This window comes from Argopecten irradians, chromosome 5 (genome assembly GCF_041381155.1).
Source record: "Argopecten irradians isolate NY chromosome 5, Ai_NY, whole genome shotgun sequence".
In the NCBI taxonomy this organism is placed as follows: domain Eukaryota; kingdom Metazoa; phylum Mollusca; class Bivalvia; order Pectinida; family Pectinidae; genus Argopecten; species Argopecten irradians.
In genome coordinates this window covers 36,373,318-36,396,899 of record NC_091138.1, presented here as the reverse complement: position 1 = coordinate 36,396,899, position 23,582 = coordinate 36,373,318, and the positions used below count along the sequence as shown (strand labels likewise).

General features: G+C 34.0%; 2 protein-coding genes across 6 annotated transcripts in view; both read left to right on the top strand.

Annotated features, from left to right (window-relative positions):
- Nucleotides 1-13,989, top strand: part of LOC138323684 (unconventional myosin-Id-like) — a 38,059-nt gene extending 24,070 nt beyond the window's left edge. For all 3 annotated transcript variants that reach the window (XM_069268465.1, XM_069268466.1, XM_069268464.1), the window contains exons 3-6: nt 5,312-5,392; nt 10,957-11,020; nt 11,969-12,078; nt 13,848-13,989. In XM_069268465.1, the coding sequence (XP_069124566.1) occupies nt 5,343-5,392; nt 10,957-11,020; nt 11,969-12,078; nt 13,848-13,926 (303 nt within the window). In that variant the 5' untranslated portion in view covers nt 5,312-5,342 and the 3' untranslated portion in view covers nt 13,927-13,989. The remainder of the gene's footprint in view (nt 1-5,311; nt 5,393-10,956; nt 11,021-11,968; nt 12,079-13,847) is intronic.
- A 5,888-nt stretch (nt 13,990-19,877) lies between these two features.
- The window catches only part of LOC138323683 (unconventional myosin-XV-like), a 62,935-nt gene continuing 59,230 nt past the window's right edge, over nt 19,878-23,582 (top strand). For all 3 annotated transcript variants that reach the window (XR_011208583.1, XM_069268462.1, XM_069268463.1), the window contains exons 1-3: nt 19,878-19,948; nt 20,151-20,264; nt 21,416-21,577. Coding sequence is in view for 2 of the 3 variants with exons in the window: in XM_069268462.1 (XP_069124563.1) it covers nt 20,187-20,264; nt 21,416-21,577 (240 nt within the window). In the remaining variant the exon portion in view is untranslated. The remainder of the gene's footprint in view (nt 19,949-20,150; nt 20,265-21,415; nt 21,578-23,582) is intronic.

The following is a 23,582-nucleotide window of genomic DNA, read 5'->3' as shown; positions in this document are numbered from 1 at the left end:
ATAATTTTACATCAATTTCAAAGATAAATGTAAAAATAAATAAGACCATCCTATAATTATTTTACCAAATATAGGTTATTATTTCCTTAAGTTTCTAATAGCCCTGTATCAAATTTCTAAAAATAGGGGTTTGGATTTCAAATAATGAAATTTATTCTTCTTCAAATTGTAGCATAAGGTTAAAAATCATTATTTTTCAATTGTTTTCTTCAACAAAATAGATTTGTTTCTTTGTTGTATATTGATATTTACAGTAGAATTAAAACTGACACTGCACGATATTAGCTGAGCAGGTAAACGGATATTGATTATTTGTACAGTATAGAGAAGCTAATCTGTTTCCTTATCAGGTCTCATAATTACAGCATTTCCAATTGAAAAATATCAGGAGCGTTCCTGAAGTATTGGTCTATCATTAGTTGAACCTGTTGTAAGGAAAGTCTGAATTTAATGTCATTGAAAAGCTGCGCAAGGCTATTGTTGTGAGATTACGCGGAATAATTACGAGATGATAAGGAGATTAGTAATCGGACGACAGGCATTTACAGGTAGATTGGGTTTGTGTATGTCGACAGGCTACCTGTGTATCTCCTGTACAGATCTATAGATATATCCTTGGATGTAAAACTTTTCAAGCATCTGCTCATCAAATATGGCATTGATATAGTTTTGGTAAACTTTATGCTTCTGTAGAATTTTGTTTCAGAATTAAAAATGAATGAAAACTATTTATTTGTTGAATTAAGTGCAGAAAATATTAAGGTTTAGGAAGAGGAGATACCAGTAGTGTAACAGTAGTGCTATGTTTTAATTAGGTGTTTAGGAGGAGAAGTATTTTTGATATAAGATATCTCTATCCAAGTGACAGGTTTCAAGGTATACTTTTAAGCAGATATAAAAGCAAACAGATTGTCAAAAACAACAATTATAAAACTATGAAAATTACAAAATGTAAGCGCATTCCTTGTTCTGGTTGACTCTAGATTATTGTTGTGATAAGGTATTTTAGACCTTGTAGAGACCCAAAAAGACGTTGACCTTGACCTTACAGATGTCAGACATTTTTTGATCTTATAGATGTTGAGTACCTTATATATACAGATACTGCAAGATATTGTCTGACTTCACTGGCAAACTTGACCTTACAGATACCACAGGCATTGACCTTGACCTCAAAGATCTGGGAGCATACCAATGACCTTGGCCTTGAAGATACCACAGACTTTGACCTTGACCTCACAGATGCTGGACATTCTTTGATCTAATTGACGTTGGATACCTCATATATATATATATATAAAGATACTGCAAGATATTGTCTGACTTCACTGGCAAACGTGACCTTGACCTTATAGATACCGCAGATATTGGCCTTGACCACAAAGATCTTGGAGCACACCATGACCTCGACCTTGACATATATTGATCTGGACCTCACAAATGTCAGCTATAATATCTAAGCCTATGTAAATTATTGTTTGGTTTTTAACCATTAACTGTCAATAGGTCTAGACCCATGGGACTTTGCTGCAATGAAATAGGAAATTTGAATAAAACATAAGGATGATTTTATTGTAATAGTCATGCAATATGCTCGTATGTTAACCCATCCAGTTATAGGGTATATAACTTCTACCTTGAATACATAAAATGATATGTACATTCTAATGGCAGATGTTAACAAGATTTTGCAGTATAAAATTAATCCATAATTTTGGTTGCTTTTATTGGAAAATGTGCTGGAATGCAGTGAAATTTTCAGAGGTATACTGGGACATTACCAATAGTCTTGAAGGAACAGTAGTCGTGATTTGGGAAAAATTCATTGTTTATATCTCATGAAACATATTATTTCCACATAAATCAAACAACACTATTGTGAAGTAATCATCAGCACCTCCAGACATTCAGAAATCTAGACACAATTACAACTAATGTTCCGTTACGACTACTGGTTGTATCCCAGAAAACTACATAGTTAAATTAGATTTGAGTAACTGGTTGGGCTCAATGTTGGGATCAATGCCTTTGGATAAAACTGCGATTCCAGTTATTCCACTTACTTAGTTAAATTAGCGCATACGTCAAGATTTAAGGTCACAGAGCAAGTCAAAGGGACATTACTCATGGATATGTAACTCAATTTGATTATCCAAATTTCTACTAGCTTTCTGATGGAAGCAGACTTCTTCCTTTGCTTTCCCTGCCTTGAGATAACTCTATAGTTAACATTAATACACAAGGCTAATATATCTCGTCCAACTGTGGGTGACCAACTGCAAATTTTTTCTGCATTTGCATCTGACTGAGTTATCTGCTCTTGTTGGTAAGGGGAAATAACTCGTACCTATAACTCACAAATAAAGCAGTAATAAACTATATAGATTATTTTACTCATCATTCTTTCCATTTTGTTTGAGGGTATTTAAATTCACAGAAATGAACTAGACCATGAATACAGCATAATTCATTCCCCCGCTAATTAAGGTGATTGTATAGTACCATTGTGAGTATAACAGTCCCAATTCTAAGATTACAAAACCCATCATTTGTTAGTACTATAGCATGTAGCCTCAAGTTGTTCCTTTACATTAAAACACAGACAAAAAATGTAATGAGTATTCCGTTTAAAGCTTTTTATGGAGTCAAAATCACACTTTAAACTTTCTGGTGTGACACAAAAAAATGTTGCTCAAGGGGCACCTGAAAGTTGATAAAATCTTTTAACATATTTCTGAACAATTTCCACAGGCAAAACCAGCATCAATTGTGAATGTCCCATTTAGGGAAGAATTGCTTTAGAGGTTAATCATGTGGAACTGATGAGAGAGACTGAACAGGTCGGTTTTTTTACCTTTGGTACAAAATATCTACCTGGGAAAGGTATTCAGACCAATCCACAATAGTGTCATAATTGTAGACCAATGTGCGACCGTATGATTTGATGGTAGCACGCTAGCATTCGTGTCGGTATAGATGAACATAAAAATAAACAATATTTTTCAACCATTGAAAATTAAACTTATTTCTTTTATTCTATATTTGTTACAGTGTACCTATGTAAATTGTCGGTGTTAAAATTCAGAAATCGGTACGGCTCATGTCACTCAGTGTACATTGGAGATCAGCAGTTCAGACTTAAATCATTTTGTTTGTAAATATTTAAGCTCATGCAATTCAAATTGCCAGTGTAACCACACATATTTATCAGGGTAAAAAATGTCTGTAGGCAATGTAACTCTGTAAGCATGTTTTATTCATTGTGAAACTTGTAATTCTATATTCAGCTCTTGACGAATTCAAACATTTGTCCATCCACGGTTATGAATGGAACTTTGACCTCCAACCTTTTCAACACAATTCCTTGCCTTTCAAAGGTCACAAGTGTGGTCTCATAAAACGTCCATTTTCACCAAACTCATACGAAAATTAATGAATGCTTTTGTCGTAAATTATACATTTGTTCTTGTGGCTTTAGAGATTACTGTCATCAAATGTCATCAGGCCATTTGTCATGATACTGTGTACGACAATACTAAGCCTTGTACCATCTTCAGAGAGAGACTGTACACATACTGTTGTCAGAGCTGAAGGGTTTATGGATAATAACTTGTGTATTAAAAGTCATTTCTCCGTAATACTTCTCATAAATATGTTAATTATCAATTAATCCTGGGAAACGGCATAATACTATCAAGACCAGTACCACCATTTACATGTTTTAAATGACTGCACCAGCTGTTAAATACACTTAAGAATACATTTGAATAGTTTCTTTTATTTATTAAATCATGTCCTTTAAATATCATCATCAATATCATCATTTTAAGTCTAGTGTAGTATTTTGTATATCCAGTGAATATTGAAGGCTGACATTGAACAAGAATTGTTTTTGTCCTAGTATTTTTGTGCAGGGAACTGTAGTAATTAGGTCACTGTGACTTTGACCTTATTGTCAAAGAAATAGAAATTTTTAGTGAGTTTTTTCGCAGTCATATTTGTTGAAATCTAATTTCATGCAGGTTCATTTGCAGGGAAATGTATAGGATTGCATTGTTTTAACATTGGCCCAAGTGTTAAAGGTCAACAAGGTCAATTTTTATGGAACTTAGTTGATAGAGATGTATATATGTAGGCTGTCAAACCTGTCTATAAAGGCCTCCAAATGGAAAAAAAAGAAAATGGTTTAATAGCCAAGTGGTCTTTATACACAGGTGGATCCTAAGTAAGATTAATCATGTGATCTTTGTACAGAGGTAGTTGCTAAGAAATAGTTGCTAAGGTAGGTTTCATTGTATATATTCTTATCAAACATACAATCGAGATCTGGGTTATTTGCTTTGCTATATATTACTACTAAAAGACAATAGAGTTAAAACAGAGGAATAAAGAGAAGAAATCAGAATGTCATCATTGGGGTGGTGTGTGATGATTCTACATAAGGTTTCCTCAAGTTTATACATAGTTTTATATGCAATATAGATAAGCATTGATGTTATAATGGTATGATGATGTTAAAGTCCCTAAATTATTCAATGTAATAAATTATTGGGTAAAAACTATGCATACATATTAATTAATTTCCATATCAATAGGAAACATGAATCTGGCTAAGGCTCAGTCCTTATTTACACCCTGTGTCTATAAAGTATGAAAAATAGGTATTGCACTTAATGTGTAATGAAGTTGATTTTGTTATTGATATAAGATCGAATCAGAAGACCGGTATTTCATATCCTGTTTCATCAAATTTCCTTATATTTTAATTCAAATTTTAGTACAATCCCACCCCAAGGCACAACATCTTTCCCTACATGTGGAAATCTTAAACATATCCCAAAACAATGTTATGTCTGCTATGATTAGTTAAAAACTAATATATCAAAGATACAATTGTCCAATCGGAGCAGGTGTTACTGAAAATGATGCTGGAGGGAGGTTACTCCATTGTTCGCAGTATCATGTACATCATTACAATTGTTTGATTTTGGTTTATTGGTTTTTGTTTTACATCATATTAAAAGTCAAGGTCATTTAAGGGCATATACTATGATAAGGAGATGGAAAAATCAGAGTACCTAGCGAAAACTACCGACCAATGGTCAGTGCTTGGCAACTGATTTTATGAGTTTTAAACTCGCTACCCAGAGGTAATAGACAGCTATATAATGGTGATGTGGCTGGTCACTTTAACCACTAAGCCACCAGCAAAGGGATGCTATCCATGTGACACCTTTTACTTTTAATAATTGTAAATTATCAGTAATGTTATATATTGTGAGTAATATGCATTATTCTTATATCCTTTCAGACTGAGTCGTTGGGAGAACCAAAAAACCAAGATGGAGGACGAACAGAATGAGAAGGGGGTGGAGGATATGATCAATCTCAGGTAAAATATTTACTTCTGATGGTAACTAGTCTTCCTGATGATCTCAATGTACAACTCCCTACTCTGTCACAGGGAATTCTATCTTTCTTGTGACTGATTAGGGTCCCACATCTTGGCACCACATCTCAGGGCCCCACATCTCAGGAGTTTGACAGTCTGTTTCTCTGTCCATTCCTATCAGCCATTGTTTTCCAGAGATTTCTTCTCAGAAACCTTGAAACATAAAGACACATGTTCTTAGATATTTTAAGTTCCTTGCATTCTGTTAACAAAGTATCCATTTCTGATTTCTCACAAATAATTTGTTTCTTTAAAAAAACTTTTGAATATGATAACAATAGATTATCTCCCCCTGATTTGGTCGTGTTGACCAAAGGTCTAAACACTTAATTTAAAACTTTTGATGGATTTGTGAACCAAACAATGTCCCAAAATATGCATATAGCCCTTTAGATTTCAATTCTTGAGATGCGGACAACTTGATTACGCCACTTTCATTAAATGGATAGTATATAGGGTTACCCATGTATGTCCTATTCAGTTCCGCTATGATATATACCGGTGGGGGTGGGGGATTTATATGTTTCAAAAACATATGTTACTGTAATACCTACAGTGTGCCTATTGGTCCACTTATCAATACGGTCCTACTGGGTAGTATTGACCAGAGGGTCTAAAGAATTCATGAGGAAGATCAAGGAATGGCACGAGGGGTTAGGATTAGTGTAATCTCCCGGCCAGTATCCTAAGTATACCGTAATTACCACATGTATTACCAGCATGTATCTATACACTGCGTTAAACTATGGACCTACATTTCTAAACATACTTTAGTATTTACATATAGGTGAATTTTATTCTCTCCTGTTCCTTTGATTTATATTTGTTGAGAAATTTTAGGATTGGTTTACTTTGGTTATATATATTCAGTTAGACAGAGTATGTACAGTAACACCTGACCACAACCTGCTGGTAGGGATTATAAGAATTGGGTTTATAAGAATGTAGTTGGTTTTTACAGGTGGAGTTCTCGACCTTTAAAAATCTCCATGTCTCATTTGATAGTTTATAATGTGCGTGCTCCAATGAGCGTTCAGTAGGTTGTATAATACATAGAAATAGCATAGATGTATGAACATGCAGAATCAGTTTATCCTGAATCATAATTTTATAAGCTAACAGGATAGGGAAAATGTAGCGGCCAGACCAGGGTTTGAACCCACGACCTCCAAACACTAGTTGGATAATCTACCAACTGATAAACCTGGTCAGTGATGATTATAACCCAGTCCAATTCCGCTACATTTCAAGTTCTCTCCCCTCTCTTCAATTACCAAGACAACAACTCACCAATTTGCTCACTACTGTATATATGCTGTAGAACTGTAATATGCATGGTTATTTGTGAATCAGCTGTGTTAAGTTATGTCCAGTCATCAGCTGACCTACATCCTACTGGACATCAGTCTAAACATGATTTGTCCATTAATGGTCAGACTGACCATAGTGTCCCCTCCTGTACACCTACAGGTGTGATTTTATAGCCTGATTATAGGTACATTACGGTACTACTGGCAGTTTGTACACAAATCATTCTACCACCTAGATCTAACATATTGGGGAATGAGTCCTATATCATAAGGGTCCTATATCATAATGGGTCCTCTGTCATAATGGGTCCTAGCCATGTCATTTTGAAACAAAACAAATATGAAAGGTACAAAGTACACGCAGTAAACCATATAGTTATAACAAACTTCTGGGGACAGAAAATTTACTTTAATCATACCATTTTCTTCGTAATTAGCACCCCTTCCCTTATAAGTGCCCCTTCCCATCTTTAGAGAATTAAGGAGTTGAAATTAGATAAATTTAAGCTCTCCATTTCATGGACTAAACAACGTTTTACATCTGTGTGATGCTTATAACATCAACATTGTTTTCCATATCACGTAACATGACATAATAATGTGTCTCAATGGAAATAAGACATATGTATGTTTACTTTCACCTTCACCTACCAAGCGATACTGACATATGTCGTTGATCCCTTGGCCTATTGACCCACTTTTCCTGGGAAACCTGCACGCTGATTGGCTACGGTGAGAATCGACAGCACAATCAGAGCGCCTGTTACAAATCAACAGCGTGGCTGTCTGAAAGCGAAAGTGGCACTAAAATTACAACCTTTGAAAAAGAAACAAGCGCTCTGATTGGTCAGAATTTACGTCATCGACCAGTAACAAGATTGTAGTGAAAGTTTTTTGCACCTTGACAGGGTAATGGAGATTCTGAATTTGATATCATTTGGATTCAGGATGTTTTTCGTACCATATCCTTTGGACGCCCGTAACATATTTATGCATGATTATTCATTTGCCCCATTTCATGCACCCTTCTGGAGCCCCACTGAGACCCTTGAAAACCAAATACTAGTTTTTGAAAAGGAGATGTTCATCCCTATATAGCATGTCAATATTGATTCGGTCATTGCATTAGTGACGTCACAAATCACCTTTGAACATGCCCAAATAAGTCAAAAATTGAGGTCTGAAATCCGGATTTTAGTGTGTGCCCGGAAACCTGTCGTTGTGAGCTTAATTATCAAGATACAGACATGCAGATGGCCTTAAACAATAGAAGATATATCAAAGTAAGAGAAAATAGAGAGAAAGGAAAAGGAAAGGGGAAAATAGCACCGATTAAAAAAAAAAAAAAGTCCCACACGCAGGTTTCTGCCTCCCATGACCCGTGCGTGGTGACCTTTAGGGGACTTCCGGTGACTGTTTTTGCTTGTTTGTAGTGTGTACTGTTTGTTATCATCGTGAAAATGGCATCAAACCGAAATCTAGAAGCAAACTGCTTTCATAGATGACATTTGTTATAACCTACTATCAAAATTGAGTCAAGTTCGAATCCTGCCGGCCGTCGAAAGGATATAGCATTTTTCTACAGTATAATTAACCTAATTTTAACAGGCAGAAAACAAATGTTCATATCCATTGACCTGAATATTAGTTAGTTAAGATAGAGCATTTGGACAGGTAAGACTGTTCAGGTATGCCAGGTGTATAGGGCATATTAACATACCTTTCTAATTAAAGGTGAACAAATTAACTTTAATGTTTGTGTACATTTGTTTTAGTTCTTTTGTATTTGAAATTAAGTCAAGAATAATTATTTTATGAAATTGAATTTTCTTTACTTAGTATTACACTGTATTTGATTACTGTAATTGATGTTTGTATCGTGTTAAATTCTGGACCACAGCAATTTGTGTTATATTTTGTTTTGTTTTTGAAAAAGAAATATTTGATTTCAAAGACAGCTGTTATCTTTTTACCTGGCTGAGGTATCATTTCCTCAAGGTGTTACAGTTACAGAATATGATTTAAAACCTGAATATGCTTGATTTGTACTATTTCAGTTTTACCTGAGTTAGCAGTTGAAACAGTCTTTTCTGAGTTTTGTTGTGTACACTTGTCAGTATAGTCATCAAAAAGATAGATTACCTTTTATATATATAATACGGTCGTCAGAATAGCTTTAATTCCCAACCTGTCACAGAATGTATCATTATTTAACGACGTACCACGCATTCCAATCGTCATATAATGAGTACCTTCATAGAAAAGGAAATCAGATTGAAAACAGTTTCAAAAATATATTCAGTAGTGTCTGTGAAGTGACAAAATCTGGCCGACTTTTTTACGTAATCATTTCCTTATGATGTGCGCTAACAAAGTGACGAATTCTATGTCGAGTGATTGAGACCCGAGATAATTTAACAGTTCATACACTCCAATTTCAATAGAAATTCTGTGCAGTTTTACATAAAAATAACATGCATATTTCTTGTTATTAGAAATTCGTAGTAAACATATGAATGGACTAATCTAACATCTATTTTGTACACAATATTGACCTCTGACCTGAATCTTTTCGAATAGATTATTGACTGAAGGTAGCCGGGAGTTTATATTCAGCTTTATATAGACTAGTTCTAACAAATTGAATCTTTTCAAATTTTATCGAGTGAGATGAATGGAGTCTAAGGCAGTTAATGGATTTCTTTCACAATATTAAGTGAATATATTTGAATACATAAATACTTGACCTGAACTAAATGCAGGAAATCTTGTTTAAAGTCCTATATGTACAGTATACCACATAGAAAAATAAATAATCACATAAACTTTACAGATAAATCAATACAGATCATTGTTTATAGTAATGGCCACAGCCTGACAAGTTATATGTAGAATTTTTATGATTGTGGTAAATATGTCCAAATTTTGATGAACGTGATGTATTACAAGAAATCAAAGAAAGTTTCTATGTTATTTTTGATATCACAACCATGAAATTGGTTTATACTAGGAGATGGAGTCTTTGGAGAAAAAATATCCACTTCTGTGAGAAAATTGATTCACTTTCGGTTAGCAATTGATATCAGCTCCATATGGGTTTTAAACCTGCAAGCCAGAGCAGATTGGGTTTGCATGGCCTAAAGCCAATGAGTGATGCTCTACCACTTGGTCACAATGACCTAGACCTCTATGACGTTGACCTAGGTCAAGGTCAAAGGTCCAATGATCAGTAGTGTTGTATAATCGGCTAAAAATGATAATCGATCATCGGTTGGAATCGGAAGACTCATCCGATCCGATAATCGCACAAAATGATCGGTTCAATTTTCTATTCAAATTGCCTATAATCTATATATTAAAAGCTTGTTTTGCCCTCTCTGTTATGAGCAGTGGATAGAATGTTGAAAACAAAAATTTCTGGCCTGTTTTTTACTGTATTTGGTGAAAATTATTGACATGGAGGAATGTTAGGGAGTTTTCAGTGTATTTTAGGTTTTTAATAGAAAAATATTTGATTCCCAATGAGTTTAACTTTTTTCCCGATGATCGATTATGACATTTTCAATCGATCATCGGATCGGTTGAGGGTCATCTAGCCAGTTAATCGATTATTGCCGATCATCAATACAACACTAATGATCAGTGCAAATTTCATAGCAATGTGTCCTCTTTCTATAATTTCTAGACTATTGAAGATACACTTGTAAGAATTTGGAAGATAACTGCATTGCCATTATGTAGTGCATTGCTGTTAGGTCACAGTAACCTTGACCTTAGGTGAAAGGTCAAATAAGTGCAGATTTCACAGAGATTTCCTGTTGCCATTATTTCTATGCCATTGAATATAATATGTTGATGCAACTGAAAGGAGAGTCGCGAAACAACATTGGCCTTGTTAGGGCTCCTTAAATTGTAAAGGACGAAAATTGAGGATTCATGCTTTAAAGATGTTATTTGTCCAGTTCTTGCCTAGCATTATTGTCACTCATACCTGGTGTTTTTATTGTTCTGTTATGACATTTGAGACCCCACAAAGCCCTTCATCACAGAAATTGAGTATAATGTCGACATTTATACATTTCAGTATTTACATATTTCACCTCCATATTTCATTAGAACTTCAAAGGACATCAAATTATTTTGTATTTTACCGTATTTATGAATCGCCTAAGCTATTTTTATTTCTTTGAACAGTGTTCTGGATGAAGGCACGATTCTCCATAACCTCCAGGCTAGATATGAAAGGGAGCGTATTTATGTAAGTCTGATTTTATACTCATTACCATTCAGATAAAGTCGTTTGTATATTTTTCAATATTGCCCAAGGCACACATTTCATTTTTGTTGTATTTATACAGGATGTGGTTTACGCTGATGTATGCTGGGATAGGTATTGCTCAACTACAATTATGTACCGACGTCTGTTAAGTCGGGCATAAGACGTCATGGACTGAAAATATATTTTCCAATCATGTAAAACAAATGACTGATGAATTTGTGTGTCTATAAAGAATTAAATGCAAGGTATAAGTAAAATACATATAGCTTGGTTTTTATTTCTTGATGAAAGAGAGAAAGGAGTTTTACATTTGATGAAAAGATCCCTTTTTGTTTTAAAAAACAATTGATTAAAAAGTCATTGATTAAAAAGTCATTTTAAAGTACTCCTTTTGTAAAAAAAAGTTGTTTTCAATAGCTTAGCTTTATGGCATTGCAAAGTGAATTTACAGGGAAAGGACATTATGGCATGTTGAGGTCCATGTATCGAAATTTATGCTGCATTCAACTTGATCAGCTTTATTAACCTCTTTCTGTAAAATGTTTTTGAATGTAATTAGACTTGACAAATGGATAAGAAAATATACAAATTAGAAGTGCTTTGACTTCAGGATCTTTTTTGTACAAAAATAACTTATGTAGCATCTGAAGTTAATTTATGGGGTTCAAAGCAAGCGTCTGTTTCATGACTTGAGAAATCTCCAAAAGTATCAGGCATGTTGGTTTATTGTATTATTTGAAAAAGGGAAAAATAATAACATTCTATATTATAAAAAAGTTGATTGAATATTGCTTTGAGATATTGGGAGGAGAGTGGGGTGGGGAGGGGTGGGGTAGTGTAATGTTTACTGTATTTGTATATAATTCAGTATGGATACAGTTTTAATGTGCTTTATACATTTCTTTGGATTGTTCTTTTTTTTCACAGACGTTCGTGGGTAGTATCCTGGCATCGGTCAACCCCTACAAGATGTTTAACATCTATGGCCGAGATATGGTCAAGAAATATGAGGGACAACCGCTCGGTAGTCTTCCGCCGTAAGTGACATTATAAGTATCGTTGTTTACTTCCATGGATGCGGGGAGAGGGGAGTGAGGATATGCGTGTTTTCACAGTGAGATAGCACTATAAATTCAGTGCTATCACAAAAAAAAAAAGGAAAATACCACAGCCCCCACTCCCCACCCTTCTATCCCCCTGTAAGACCAGCATTCAATTTCTTTAATATTTATTTATAAAATATAGCTAACCTTAGTTATCAGCACTTTGAATGAACAAAATTATTCCAAAAGCTGCTGTATGGTGGCTAAATTTTAGTGAGTGGTTTATTTTTGCTATATTCACATTTACTGAAATCCATGAATCTTTGAACTCTAGCGAAATAATTGCTACATTATTGTGCCATCGTCAGGGCTTTTTTACTGTATACCCTATCCAAAATGGCACCGCTTTCAAGCGATTAATTACAAAGAAAATATTAATAATGTTGACATCATTCAGACTTTTTCGAACAGTGAATATTGAATTTAGAGGAATTGGTGTATCACTAAATTAAACCCTTGCAAATTGGTTCTGTTTAATATAACCAAAGAAGATAGTCCTCCTGAATTATAGTATACAGTATGTACCGCGCATAGATCTTGATATTTTTTTCTCAATCTAAATCTTCTTTCTTTCATGAAAATATTCATGTGTTGTTGAAAATAAATTGGTGACAATAAAAGCCAAACAGAATAAATACACCTGCAATGATAAAAGGCAAAATTTATATGAGTGCAAAATTTAAATTCTTGTTTTTCCTGTTTGAGGAATTAAGAAACCATGCTAACATATTATGCAAACTAATTTTAAAAATACAAAATATATGCTAATTTGTATAATGTATGCTAAGACATAAATTGCTTATACAGACATAGATAAGCTGTATTGTGATTTAGTTATGTAAAGTCGCAGGATTCCTTATCAATTTATTGTTGTAGTAGTGATTCAAGGATTCATAAATGTTCAGCTGAAACTACATGATTTTTACTTGGAAATGCACCATGTATTACAAATATCTGTGGAATATGATTTCAAGATCTCCTGCATGCATGTATTCATTGTTTAGGTCATCAACCTGGTTATATAAAAAAAAATCTGATTGATTTAAAAAAAAATTTATTTCCTGATCATGAAGGTAGTCTAAGGCAGGTTTGACTGTATATATTAATTTCAACACAATTTTGCCTGTTTATAAAAAAACCCAGCCTAAATCAGCCCTTTTTTTATCCCCCCCCCCCCCCACGGGTATTCTTTATAGACAGGTTTAACTGTATATGAACATCTCTTGTATCATATTAGTTTTGATACACAATAATTCAGGGAGATGTAATATCAACAGAAAATGATGATGAATGATTTATCAGGTGTAGCTGTACTGTCTTTTACTGAAGGAACCATACCTAGCACAGGAGAAATGTGTTCATATGAGCTGTCCAGGGCTTGTATTGTCTGGTTTAGCTAACACTCTTGTTACCGAAGATTAGGAACAATAGAAGGAAATGTCGATAGACATCGGGAATTCTTATAGCCGAACCCGCACAATAAACTCAGGGTATATTCTGTACACTGTATATATATATCCGCTGATTTTCAATAAACCCTGTACACCCATTGATTCAGTCAGGACATTTAAACTCTATTGTCACTGTGAAATGTCAATGGATATTCCTAGGCTTTTGTTAATTATCTAGTCTGCTTTAGATTTCAGCATTCCTGCTGCCAACTCGTACATCCATGATATATTGTGTTTTTTTCTTGATTTCAGCCACCTGTTTGCTATCGGTAGTGTGTCCTATTCTCGGATGCTCAAGGAAAAGGAGAACCAAGTCATTGTTATCAGGTAGAATTCTAAATCCTGAACAAATTTCAACAGAACAAAATAAAAAAACAAAAGGATGTCTGATAGGCAGCAAATTATACCACGTAGAGTAGGTCAATTTTAGTCTTAGCTTAAAATCTTTTTCGGGTTTCTTTACTCCACACTAATTTGCTTCCCAAAACGAGACCAAAGGATTTTGACTTCAAAAACAAAGTTTCTGCAAAGGATTTCATCATTCTTTGTTGGACTCCATTTTAAATGGCAATCCAGTCAAAGAAGATTTCCTCTATTGGCACTTTTCCTTGCCTGTTTTGTTGTATGGGAATTGAACTCCAATGGAATGCCGATTAACAACAGTCTAAGTTCACAGATAAAAACCCTAAAAGTTCCATATTCAGGGTCGTAGATAACACAATTTAAATATCCAGACTGTAATTGTAGTAATTCATTGAAAGCATTGAAAACAATTATTTTACCTTCCTGGTTGTGAGGGGAAGGCAATGTCACATTGTACACACATTTGACCAAATAAACACCAACATTTTCCTGTATGGCTCATCATCTTACCAGAAACCCTTTCTTTATTCTGTCCAAAAATAAATAGACATAGTTTAAAACAAAAATAGAAAATATCAAAGGAATTAACTTAATTCATACCAGTATTATAAGACTATCTGTAAGCCTAGCACAATGAGACTCTAACCTGCTAGCACAATGAGACTTTTCACCAGCTAGCACAATGAGACTTTACACCAGCTAGCACAATGAGACTTTAACCAGCTAGCACAATGAGACTTTACACCAGCTAGCACAATGAGACTATAAACCAGCTAGCACAATGAGACTATAAACCAGCTAGCACAATGAGTCTCTAAACCAGCTAGCACAATGAGACTTTACACCAGCTAGCACAATGAGACTTTAACACCAGCTAGCACAATGAGACTTTATACCAGCTAACACAATGAGACTATAAACCAGCTAACACAATGAGACTTTTCATCAGCTAGCACAATGAGACTTTACACCACCTAGCACAATGAGACTTTACACCACCTAGTACAATGAGACTTTACACCTTTTAGCACAATGGGATTTTATACCAGCTAGCACAATGAGACTATAAACCAGCTAACACAATGAGACTTTTCATCAGCTAGCACAATGAGACTTTACACCACCTAGCACAATGAGACTTTACACCACCTAGTACAATGAGACTTTACACCTTTTAGCACAATGGGATTTTATACCAGCTAGCACAATGAGACTTTAACACCAGCTAGCACAATGAGACTTTAACACCAGCTAGCACAATGAGACTTTACACCACCTAGCACAATGAGACTTTACATCAGCTAGCACAATGAGACTTTACATCAGCTAGCACAATGAGACTTTACATCAGCTAGCACAATGAGACTTTAACACCAGCTTGCACAATGTTTACCTGCTGTAGTTTTACTTGTTAGCTGTGGGACCAAAACTCACACTGCTATTGTATGACATCAATGAAATGATGATATCACAACAGCCACAAGAATTAAGGGCAAATGCCTGCTAAATATTTATATATGGAAAGAACAAAATTACTTGGGATAAACCTGTTCAATCTTTACCAAATGTAAATTTTGGTGGATTGAAAACTACCTTCAGTTGGCATGCATAGGCTTTCAATGCTAAATAGATTCAAGAATACCATCAGTATTTGTCTTTGTGCATTTTGGCATTTATGAGCCCATGAATACCAATCATGCTAAAATATATGAATGAATAAATAGATATTATTTCCTAATTACACATACATGAATCAGTTTAATGAAATTTCTCACAAGGAGTTTTGAATTGTTCCAAGTCATTGTCCTACATATGTTAATTTCTGGGTAATTTCAAACAACCTTGGTATTTACAAATTTTGTGGTAGACATTCTGTACCCTGACAATTATAAGCTGTACACACAAGCGCCCGACCTCGAGTAAATTAAACCGAAAGTAGATTGTATTTCCAGGTAATTTACAAGTGTGTTATTATTAACAGGTATCATGTTTAGTCTGTATAACCATTCCTCAATAATCTCCAGATCAGTTGTTGTAAAATCACAATTTTACGCCTCCCAAAAATACAAGTTTTTAAATTGTCTCTGTGCATTTTAATTACAGACCAACACAGCAAAAAGATATATGTTAAAGTAATATAATGTATAACGTAGTGTTGTGTATTTTCTAGAAACAAAAATAAAAATTCTGAATATTTTCATTCTGTGAATATTTTCTCACTTTCAAATTATTATTAAGAGATAAACAATATTAGTAAGTTTTGTGAAATATACACCAGTTGTAATGCAATGTTAAGAACTTTTGTAATTAATCATGTATTGTTTTGGATGAAAGCAGGGGGGGGGGGGGTCTGTTGTAAGAGAGAAAAAATCTGGGAATACACATAAAGTGATTGTTATCATTAAGTTGACAGTACTTTGTATCTATAAGCACTGTCACTGTTAAAAATGAGCTAGTTGGGATTATTCCATAATCTTTACATATCTGGATGTCTCACTTAAAATTGAAGTCTTTGTTTACTTGGGATTTTGTTTAGGAATTGAAACCTGAAAAAGATAACTTGACGTGTTTAAACAAATCAATGTTTGTATCCAGTTATTGTCCATAACTTCTTAGGAAAGATGTATTATCGTGGTTCTATAACATTTTAATTAGGTCACTGTGACCTAATTATAACCTCAACATCAAGGTAATAGATTCATAAGTGAAATGAACTATGGTTCAATAGTTCTCATTAGGGAATTAAATGTTGTATACCTGATACTTAATTGTTTGAAGCATCCAAATATATATGTACATTTTTTTTATATACAAATCCAAGAGTTCCTTTTGAAGGTATTTAAATGAAAGAAAAAACAATAATAACAATAAAAAAAAATGCAGTGTAACTTGGTTAATACTAACTCGAAGGGACCAAGATAAAACAAGAGAGTTCTCAAGTCTACTGAAAATCTCTTTACTTTGGTTTTTGTAGTTGGAAACAGCTTTTGAAATTCTGTTCTACGGCAGATTTACAAAAAAGAAATCGGCATCATCGGCAATCTTGTTGTCCAAAAAATTTCACTTTGAGTTATGCGAACATTTTATGTATGTTTTTGTCATTCGGACCAAAAATAACTTGTATTGGAGTTTTTTTTTTTTTTGAGTTTTTTAAACAAAGATAAAGAGGGCATAAGTCCGGGACCAGCAAAGTACTTTGTATTAAGCAGAGTTGTCGAATTATCCGAGTTCGTATCAACCAAGATCCACTGTAATAAAAATAGAACCGTTAAGGGTTCTGCTTCACGTATATACTAAATGGAGAGACATAAGTTTTTCATATATCTTCTTCTTTTAAATTTTTATTTTCGTAAAAATAAGATATTGACAAATTGCATTTTATACATTTACTTGAGAAAGTCATTTAAAAACGGATTTGAATAGCTATTTTGGAAACATTTATGAACCTGATGTGGTTTAATGTCTCCAAAACTCATATATTGCTTGGCCAACAAGATTGTTTATGATGTAATTTTATCTTTTACTACCTTTCAATTGCTGTTAAATCAATAAAACTTTACATGTTGCACACTCACATTTTTTATCGCCAAATAATTTTTCTCTTCGCTGAATCATTGAAAATATTTTGATTCCGAATCGATGCTATGAGGGCGATCAACATAATGGGAATGATTACAAAACATTACACAATGTAGCAAGCTAGTATAAATTGCTTCTCTTTGAAAATAATATCTTCGGATTATCAATATCTTTGAAAGCCTTTGAAGTGTATAGTTATGCTTGTGAGTAGCTCGGAACTCCAACTATCTTTATCATGACTATATAGAGAGAAGAGAGCTGTTTATTATAAATAATCGATACTAGGGTAAATCCCCACTGTTTGGTCAGGCCAGGCCTATATCACACCTGGATGTCTGGGGCAAGGAGTCGTTAATCAATATCTCCACTTTACCTGGCACAGATGTGTCGTACAAAACACAAACACTTTACATAGCCTATTCACTAACAAATGATTTAAATTACAAGACAATATCTTATAAATATATATATATATCATATATATATATTTTTTTTTTTCATTCGCTCATCATGAAATGTGTACAGTCAGTATTACTTGTATCCGTCTCGTCCCATCCAGTCTCGTCTCGTCGTGCACAGATTTTGTACGGAGACAGGGGTATTTATTTATGTCTGACGGACATTTCTAGTTTTTCATTTTTTCAAAACTATGTCCTTAATTTTTTGATGCAATCTTGACTTAGTTTAAGTCCACAGTAATAATTTGTAATCTTTCTTACAGCCATATTATCTTAACAGATTAAAATAACAAACTTCACTCTATCACAGACACACTGATAAAGTATTTAACAGATTTAAGTAGATTAAATGTGTATTAGGATAAGCTCCATGTTCAATGTATGGAATTCATAACTTCGATAATTGTAAAATAACTTACCAAGTGCACCAATACTAAAACCTAAGTGACCTATTTTATTTTACAATTTAAATAATGCCTTTGTGACCTACATTGATGACCTACATATCTTCAATTTTGCACAAAGTATTTTAAAATTTTGAACCTGAGTGGTTTTAATGTCACCAAAACTCATATATTGCTTGGCCAACAAGATTGTTTATGATGTAATTTTATCTTTACTACCTTTCAATTGCTGTTAAATCAATAAAAAACTTTACACGTTGTAACATAACATTTTTTCTTTAGTATTTGCCTACCAATATCCTGTGATAATTTTTAATCTTCTGTGAATCATTGAAAATATTTTGATTCCGAATCGATGCTCTGAGGGCGATCAAATAATGGGAATGATTACAAAACATTACACAATATTTAGCAAGCAGTCAATAAATTGCTTCTCTTTGAAAAAATATCACGGATTATCGATATCTTTGAAAGCCCTTTGAAGTGTATAGTTATGCTTGGAGTATGGAAAGACCATCCGAAATCAATTATCAGACAGATATGGAGAGATAGAAGTTTTCTTATTATAAAAATCGATAACTAGGGTAAATCCCCGCTATTTGGTCAGGCCAGGCCTATATCACACCTGGATGTTGGGGTAAGGAGTCGTTAATCAATATCTCCACTTTACCTGGCAAAGATGTGTCGTACAGAAAACCCACCGAACTTCAGGCCTATTTGAAGTCTAAATTACAAGACGCTTTAGATATCCAAATATTCCGATTTCTGACTGATATTTTTGTAGTCAGTATTACTTGTATGGGGCTCGTGCCTGGTCCCACCGCTTTAATATCCAAATATTCCGATTTCTGACAAAATATGTCCTTAATTTTTTGATGCAATCTTTTTTATTTTTTAATTTTGTACAGCTAATTTATCTTAACAGATTAAAATAACAAACTTCACTCTATCACGTAAGGACACACAATAAAGTATTTAACAGATTTAAGTAGATTAAAATGTGTATTAGGATAAGCTCCATGTTCAATGTATGGAATTCATAACTTCGATAATTGTAAAATAACTTACCAAGTGCACCAATACTAAAACCTAAGTGACCTTTTTTAAAGTTTAGCCATTTTGTGACCTACATCATGACCTACATATCTTAATTTTGCACAAAGGATTTTAAAAAAAAAATGAAAATTAATAGGAATCTTTTGAGTAAAAAAATCTAAACTTCTTTTTGGTCACCAAAGGTTAACATGTCTGTTTGTGATGCTCAATAACTTTGATGATTGTTTATCTCGGATGTGAGTAATGGACTGGTCTATGCTATCAACAGTTCATTTTTTGTTTTTGGTAATATGTTGATGTCTGTCTCCACATTTGTTGTTAAGTATAAAGCTACCAACTACTCCAAAAAACCTGATCACAAATTATTTTGTCAAGATGAAAGTTGCAAGAAAAGCACAGAAGGAATTATTTTTTCATTTGTTTTTCTAGGGGTTCCATTGTAGGGGCTCGTACTTCAGAATACCTGTTGGAGAAATCACGTCTAGTAACTCAGGTAAGTATATCTTGGTGCTAAATTTCTGGATTGAATGTCAGAATCAAGGTTCTTATTTAGAAGACCAATTTGATGCCGCAGTATCAGAGGTTTAGATATGGAGAAGAACTGGCGTTTTCAAGTACTCATTGTTGCTTAATTGTACCAGCTTCCAATAAAGGTATAAATATTTGATGTGATGAACATTTTTTTTTCTGTTCAGGCGGCAGAAGAAAGGAACTACCATGTATTTTATGAGATGTTGGCTGGGTTTTCTGAGGAGCAGAAAGGAAAATATGGGCTCCAAGCTGCCAGCAAATACTTCTACCTCAACCAGGTAACTTTAATGTACACCATTATACATGAAATAAATTTTTCAAAGAGCGTTACGGGATAGCTATTCCTCACTCAACTTAAAATAGAAAATTATATTATCAGTTGTCTTTCTCTTCCCTTTACCGTGAGGTGGAGATGTTGACTTCACTCGATCCCCCCACCCCCTTGTACACTCAGAGATATATATATCTCCATATGTATATCTATCTTTACATGTTGAAATTGATTGTTTGGCCCCACCCCCAGGCTCCCCTAACTTAAGATAAATGTACAGATACATATAGATGTGGTTTACACCCAGTCTTACCTGTTGAAATTGATTATTAATTAATTCTAGATACGTGGACAGCAGGTACTCGATAGGGAAATCAACATCAGTAGTTATTGGTCAATCAAAACCTTGGAATAGACTTTATTGTCACGGTGAAATCCATCCTTTGTTTATTTCTTATTCATCAAAGAGAATTTACACCATACTTATACAAACAATATAAATAGCTAAAAAGTTAAGACAAGGATGCTCCAACCGAGAACTAATGTTTGACTTCTATAAATTCCTGACTTCATACATAATGTACTAAATTGACGTTGTATCCAATATCTGAGTGGTGATATACAATTAGTGATCATACTATCTGACGGAGCTGTTTTCCTTTTCTATTTTTAATTACTTGGTGTAAGTTAGTATTTTAGACTCCCAGGAGGTAGATGATGAGGTTACTGACCTTGTGTATGCAGCTTATCTCCTGCTCCTTATAAATTATATAAATTTTCAATTCCTCAATCCCCCTCCAAACAAAAAAAACAAAAAACAAAAAACAAAAACAAAAAAAACCATTGAAAATAAAGATTGATGAATGAATGTTGAAAAATACCAAAAAATTCAATTCTGAATCTTCAATTACACCTTCCTATAAAGACCACCCAAGGGAAAAGTGGTCTTTATAGCTAGGTGGTCTTTATAGCTAGGTGGTCTTTATAGCCAGGTCAAATTGTATATGCCATATTTGGGACCTTAATAAGCAGGTGGTCTTTATACAGAGGTGGTCACTAAGGTGGTTAAAATGAAATTATTACATTCCCTTAAAATTAACTCAATGAAATTGAAGAAACATAAAAAAATATCATATTTTGATCATTTTATTTCCACAGGGTGGTAACTGTAGCATTTCAGGACGTGACGACGCAGACAATTTTCGAACCCTTAGTGCAGCCATGGAAGTGCTCAATTTTGAACGACACGAACAAGAGACAATATTCAAGATTCTGTCGTGTGTTCTGCATTTAGGCAATATATATTTCAAAGCAATACAGGTAAGGATCATCCTTTGAGTTTTTATTTTGTTGTTTAAAAGTACAGTAAGTCGGTCAGACCAATGAAAACGCTTAGTAGAAATCAGTCTTAATGAAATCTAACTAGAGGCTTTTTGTCCCGATGAATATAAGATGAGTATGTAATCTAAGTTAATATTCTGCGCTGTGTGTCATGTGTACCAAAAGACGTATATTTACAGCATTCTGAAACTGCCCATGTAAAAAAAAATTAAACTTTGCTAAAATATATATAGATTCAAAGTTACGATTTTGATAGAGTCGCAGCAATAAATGAAGAGATAATTTGAACTTTGATCACATGAGTTATTTCCAAGGCATTAACGGTTTCTGGACTGACAATAATAAGTACAAACATTTCTCATTGTGCAGCTCGGAATACTTCATACAAAGAGATATATTGTACATAGTGACTTCATAATTGCAGGAATAAAATACATTTAATTAAAGAAAACATGGCAAGGGAATTTTTTTTAATCCTTCCTGAAATGCAATATATCCATATACAGTCAAACCTCGATGATTCGAACTCCGATGAAACAAATTTCTCGCTGTATGGAACTTTTTGTCTGGTCCCGAATTTCTTCACTATTTAACATTACTAACTAACCCATGTATGAATCGAAGTTTTATGAATCGAAGTTCTCGATGTATCGAACTTTTTTCATGGACCATTTGTTATAGAATCATAGGTAACTGACACTCGATGATTCGAATAAAAATTTACCTGTACAGATCAGGTGTTCGCCGATACCCCGCGGCATGCTGTCACACCTAGCTGTCTCGCGACAGCCCTTCGTCGGACAATAGGGATTATGACAGCTTGTGTTGCTAGCTTGATATCATCAAGATAATTAATATCACTGATCAGGCTGATACCCGGTGCTTTGTTTTTACAAACTGCGTTATTAAATCATTACTACGGCAAAGATACAGTTAGTCGTTTTTGATGTTTGCCGCCGCCATTGGTAGCGGTTTGTAGAATTTACGGAACGGTAAATAGTGAGCCACATTATTAGTAACTCATACTAAAAACCGTTACATTGCAAAACTTTGGCATAAATATTGGAGCAAATCAAACATTCTAAATCGAAGTATTTTGTAGGTGTTGTAGCGCTTTCGGTTCCACCTTTTTTAGTTTCGTTTTTACAACTTGTTTTCGTTTTTATATTCATTCCGCAATATTAACCATCGCTTAAATAGTTTATGGAACGGAGAAGACATGTACACAACTACCACAGTTGGTCATGATAAAAAAAACATCATTCTAATTTCAACCACGAATAATTCGAAGTCTCGATGTTTCGAAGTTATTCTGACGGTCTCTTGAACTTCGATACATCGAGGTTTGACTGTATCTTTAAATCTTACTTTATAAAAAGTTGAGTCAACTGTAGTCACAGACTACTATAAGCTTTTATTGAAAATACAAAATTAGTATGCATCTGTGCTATTAAGATTTTGTCAAGAATTTAAACTGCCTTGTGGCTAACTTGAAAACCATGAATATCTGATTAGATGTTTACATTCCATTTATAACTGACAAGGAGCTTATAATCACAAAATTAAATATTTGTAAAGATATATATTGACACTCTTTTATAGCTTTTGTTGGCATTATTTTGATAAAGAAGAAAAAAACAGAAAATTTAGCAGCTACATGATAAGCAAGGTTTGTCAGTTGGATGAACTTTACATTAAGTGTCTGAACAATGACCTTGCAGTGTCCAATTAGTCTTTGGCTGGAACTTATTCTGTGTTCTCAGGATGTGCCTCATTATTGAAGCAATTTGGTCCAATGTACATCATAGTGTATGTGACTGGTTCACGTTTTGGTAGCTCAATGTGACCAGTAGGAGGGTTCCTCTTCCTAAATCTTCACTAGTGCACTTCAGTGAGACAACACTATAAGTCTATATTATTCTGCACAATCATAATAAGACAAAATTAATTATACTACAGTCTTCTAAAACACTGGGATGCTCAT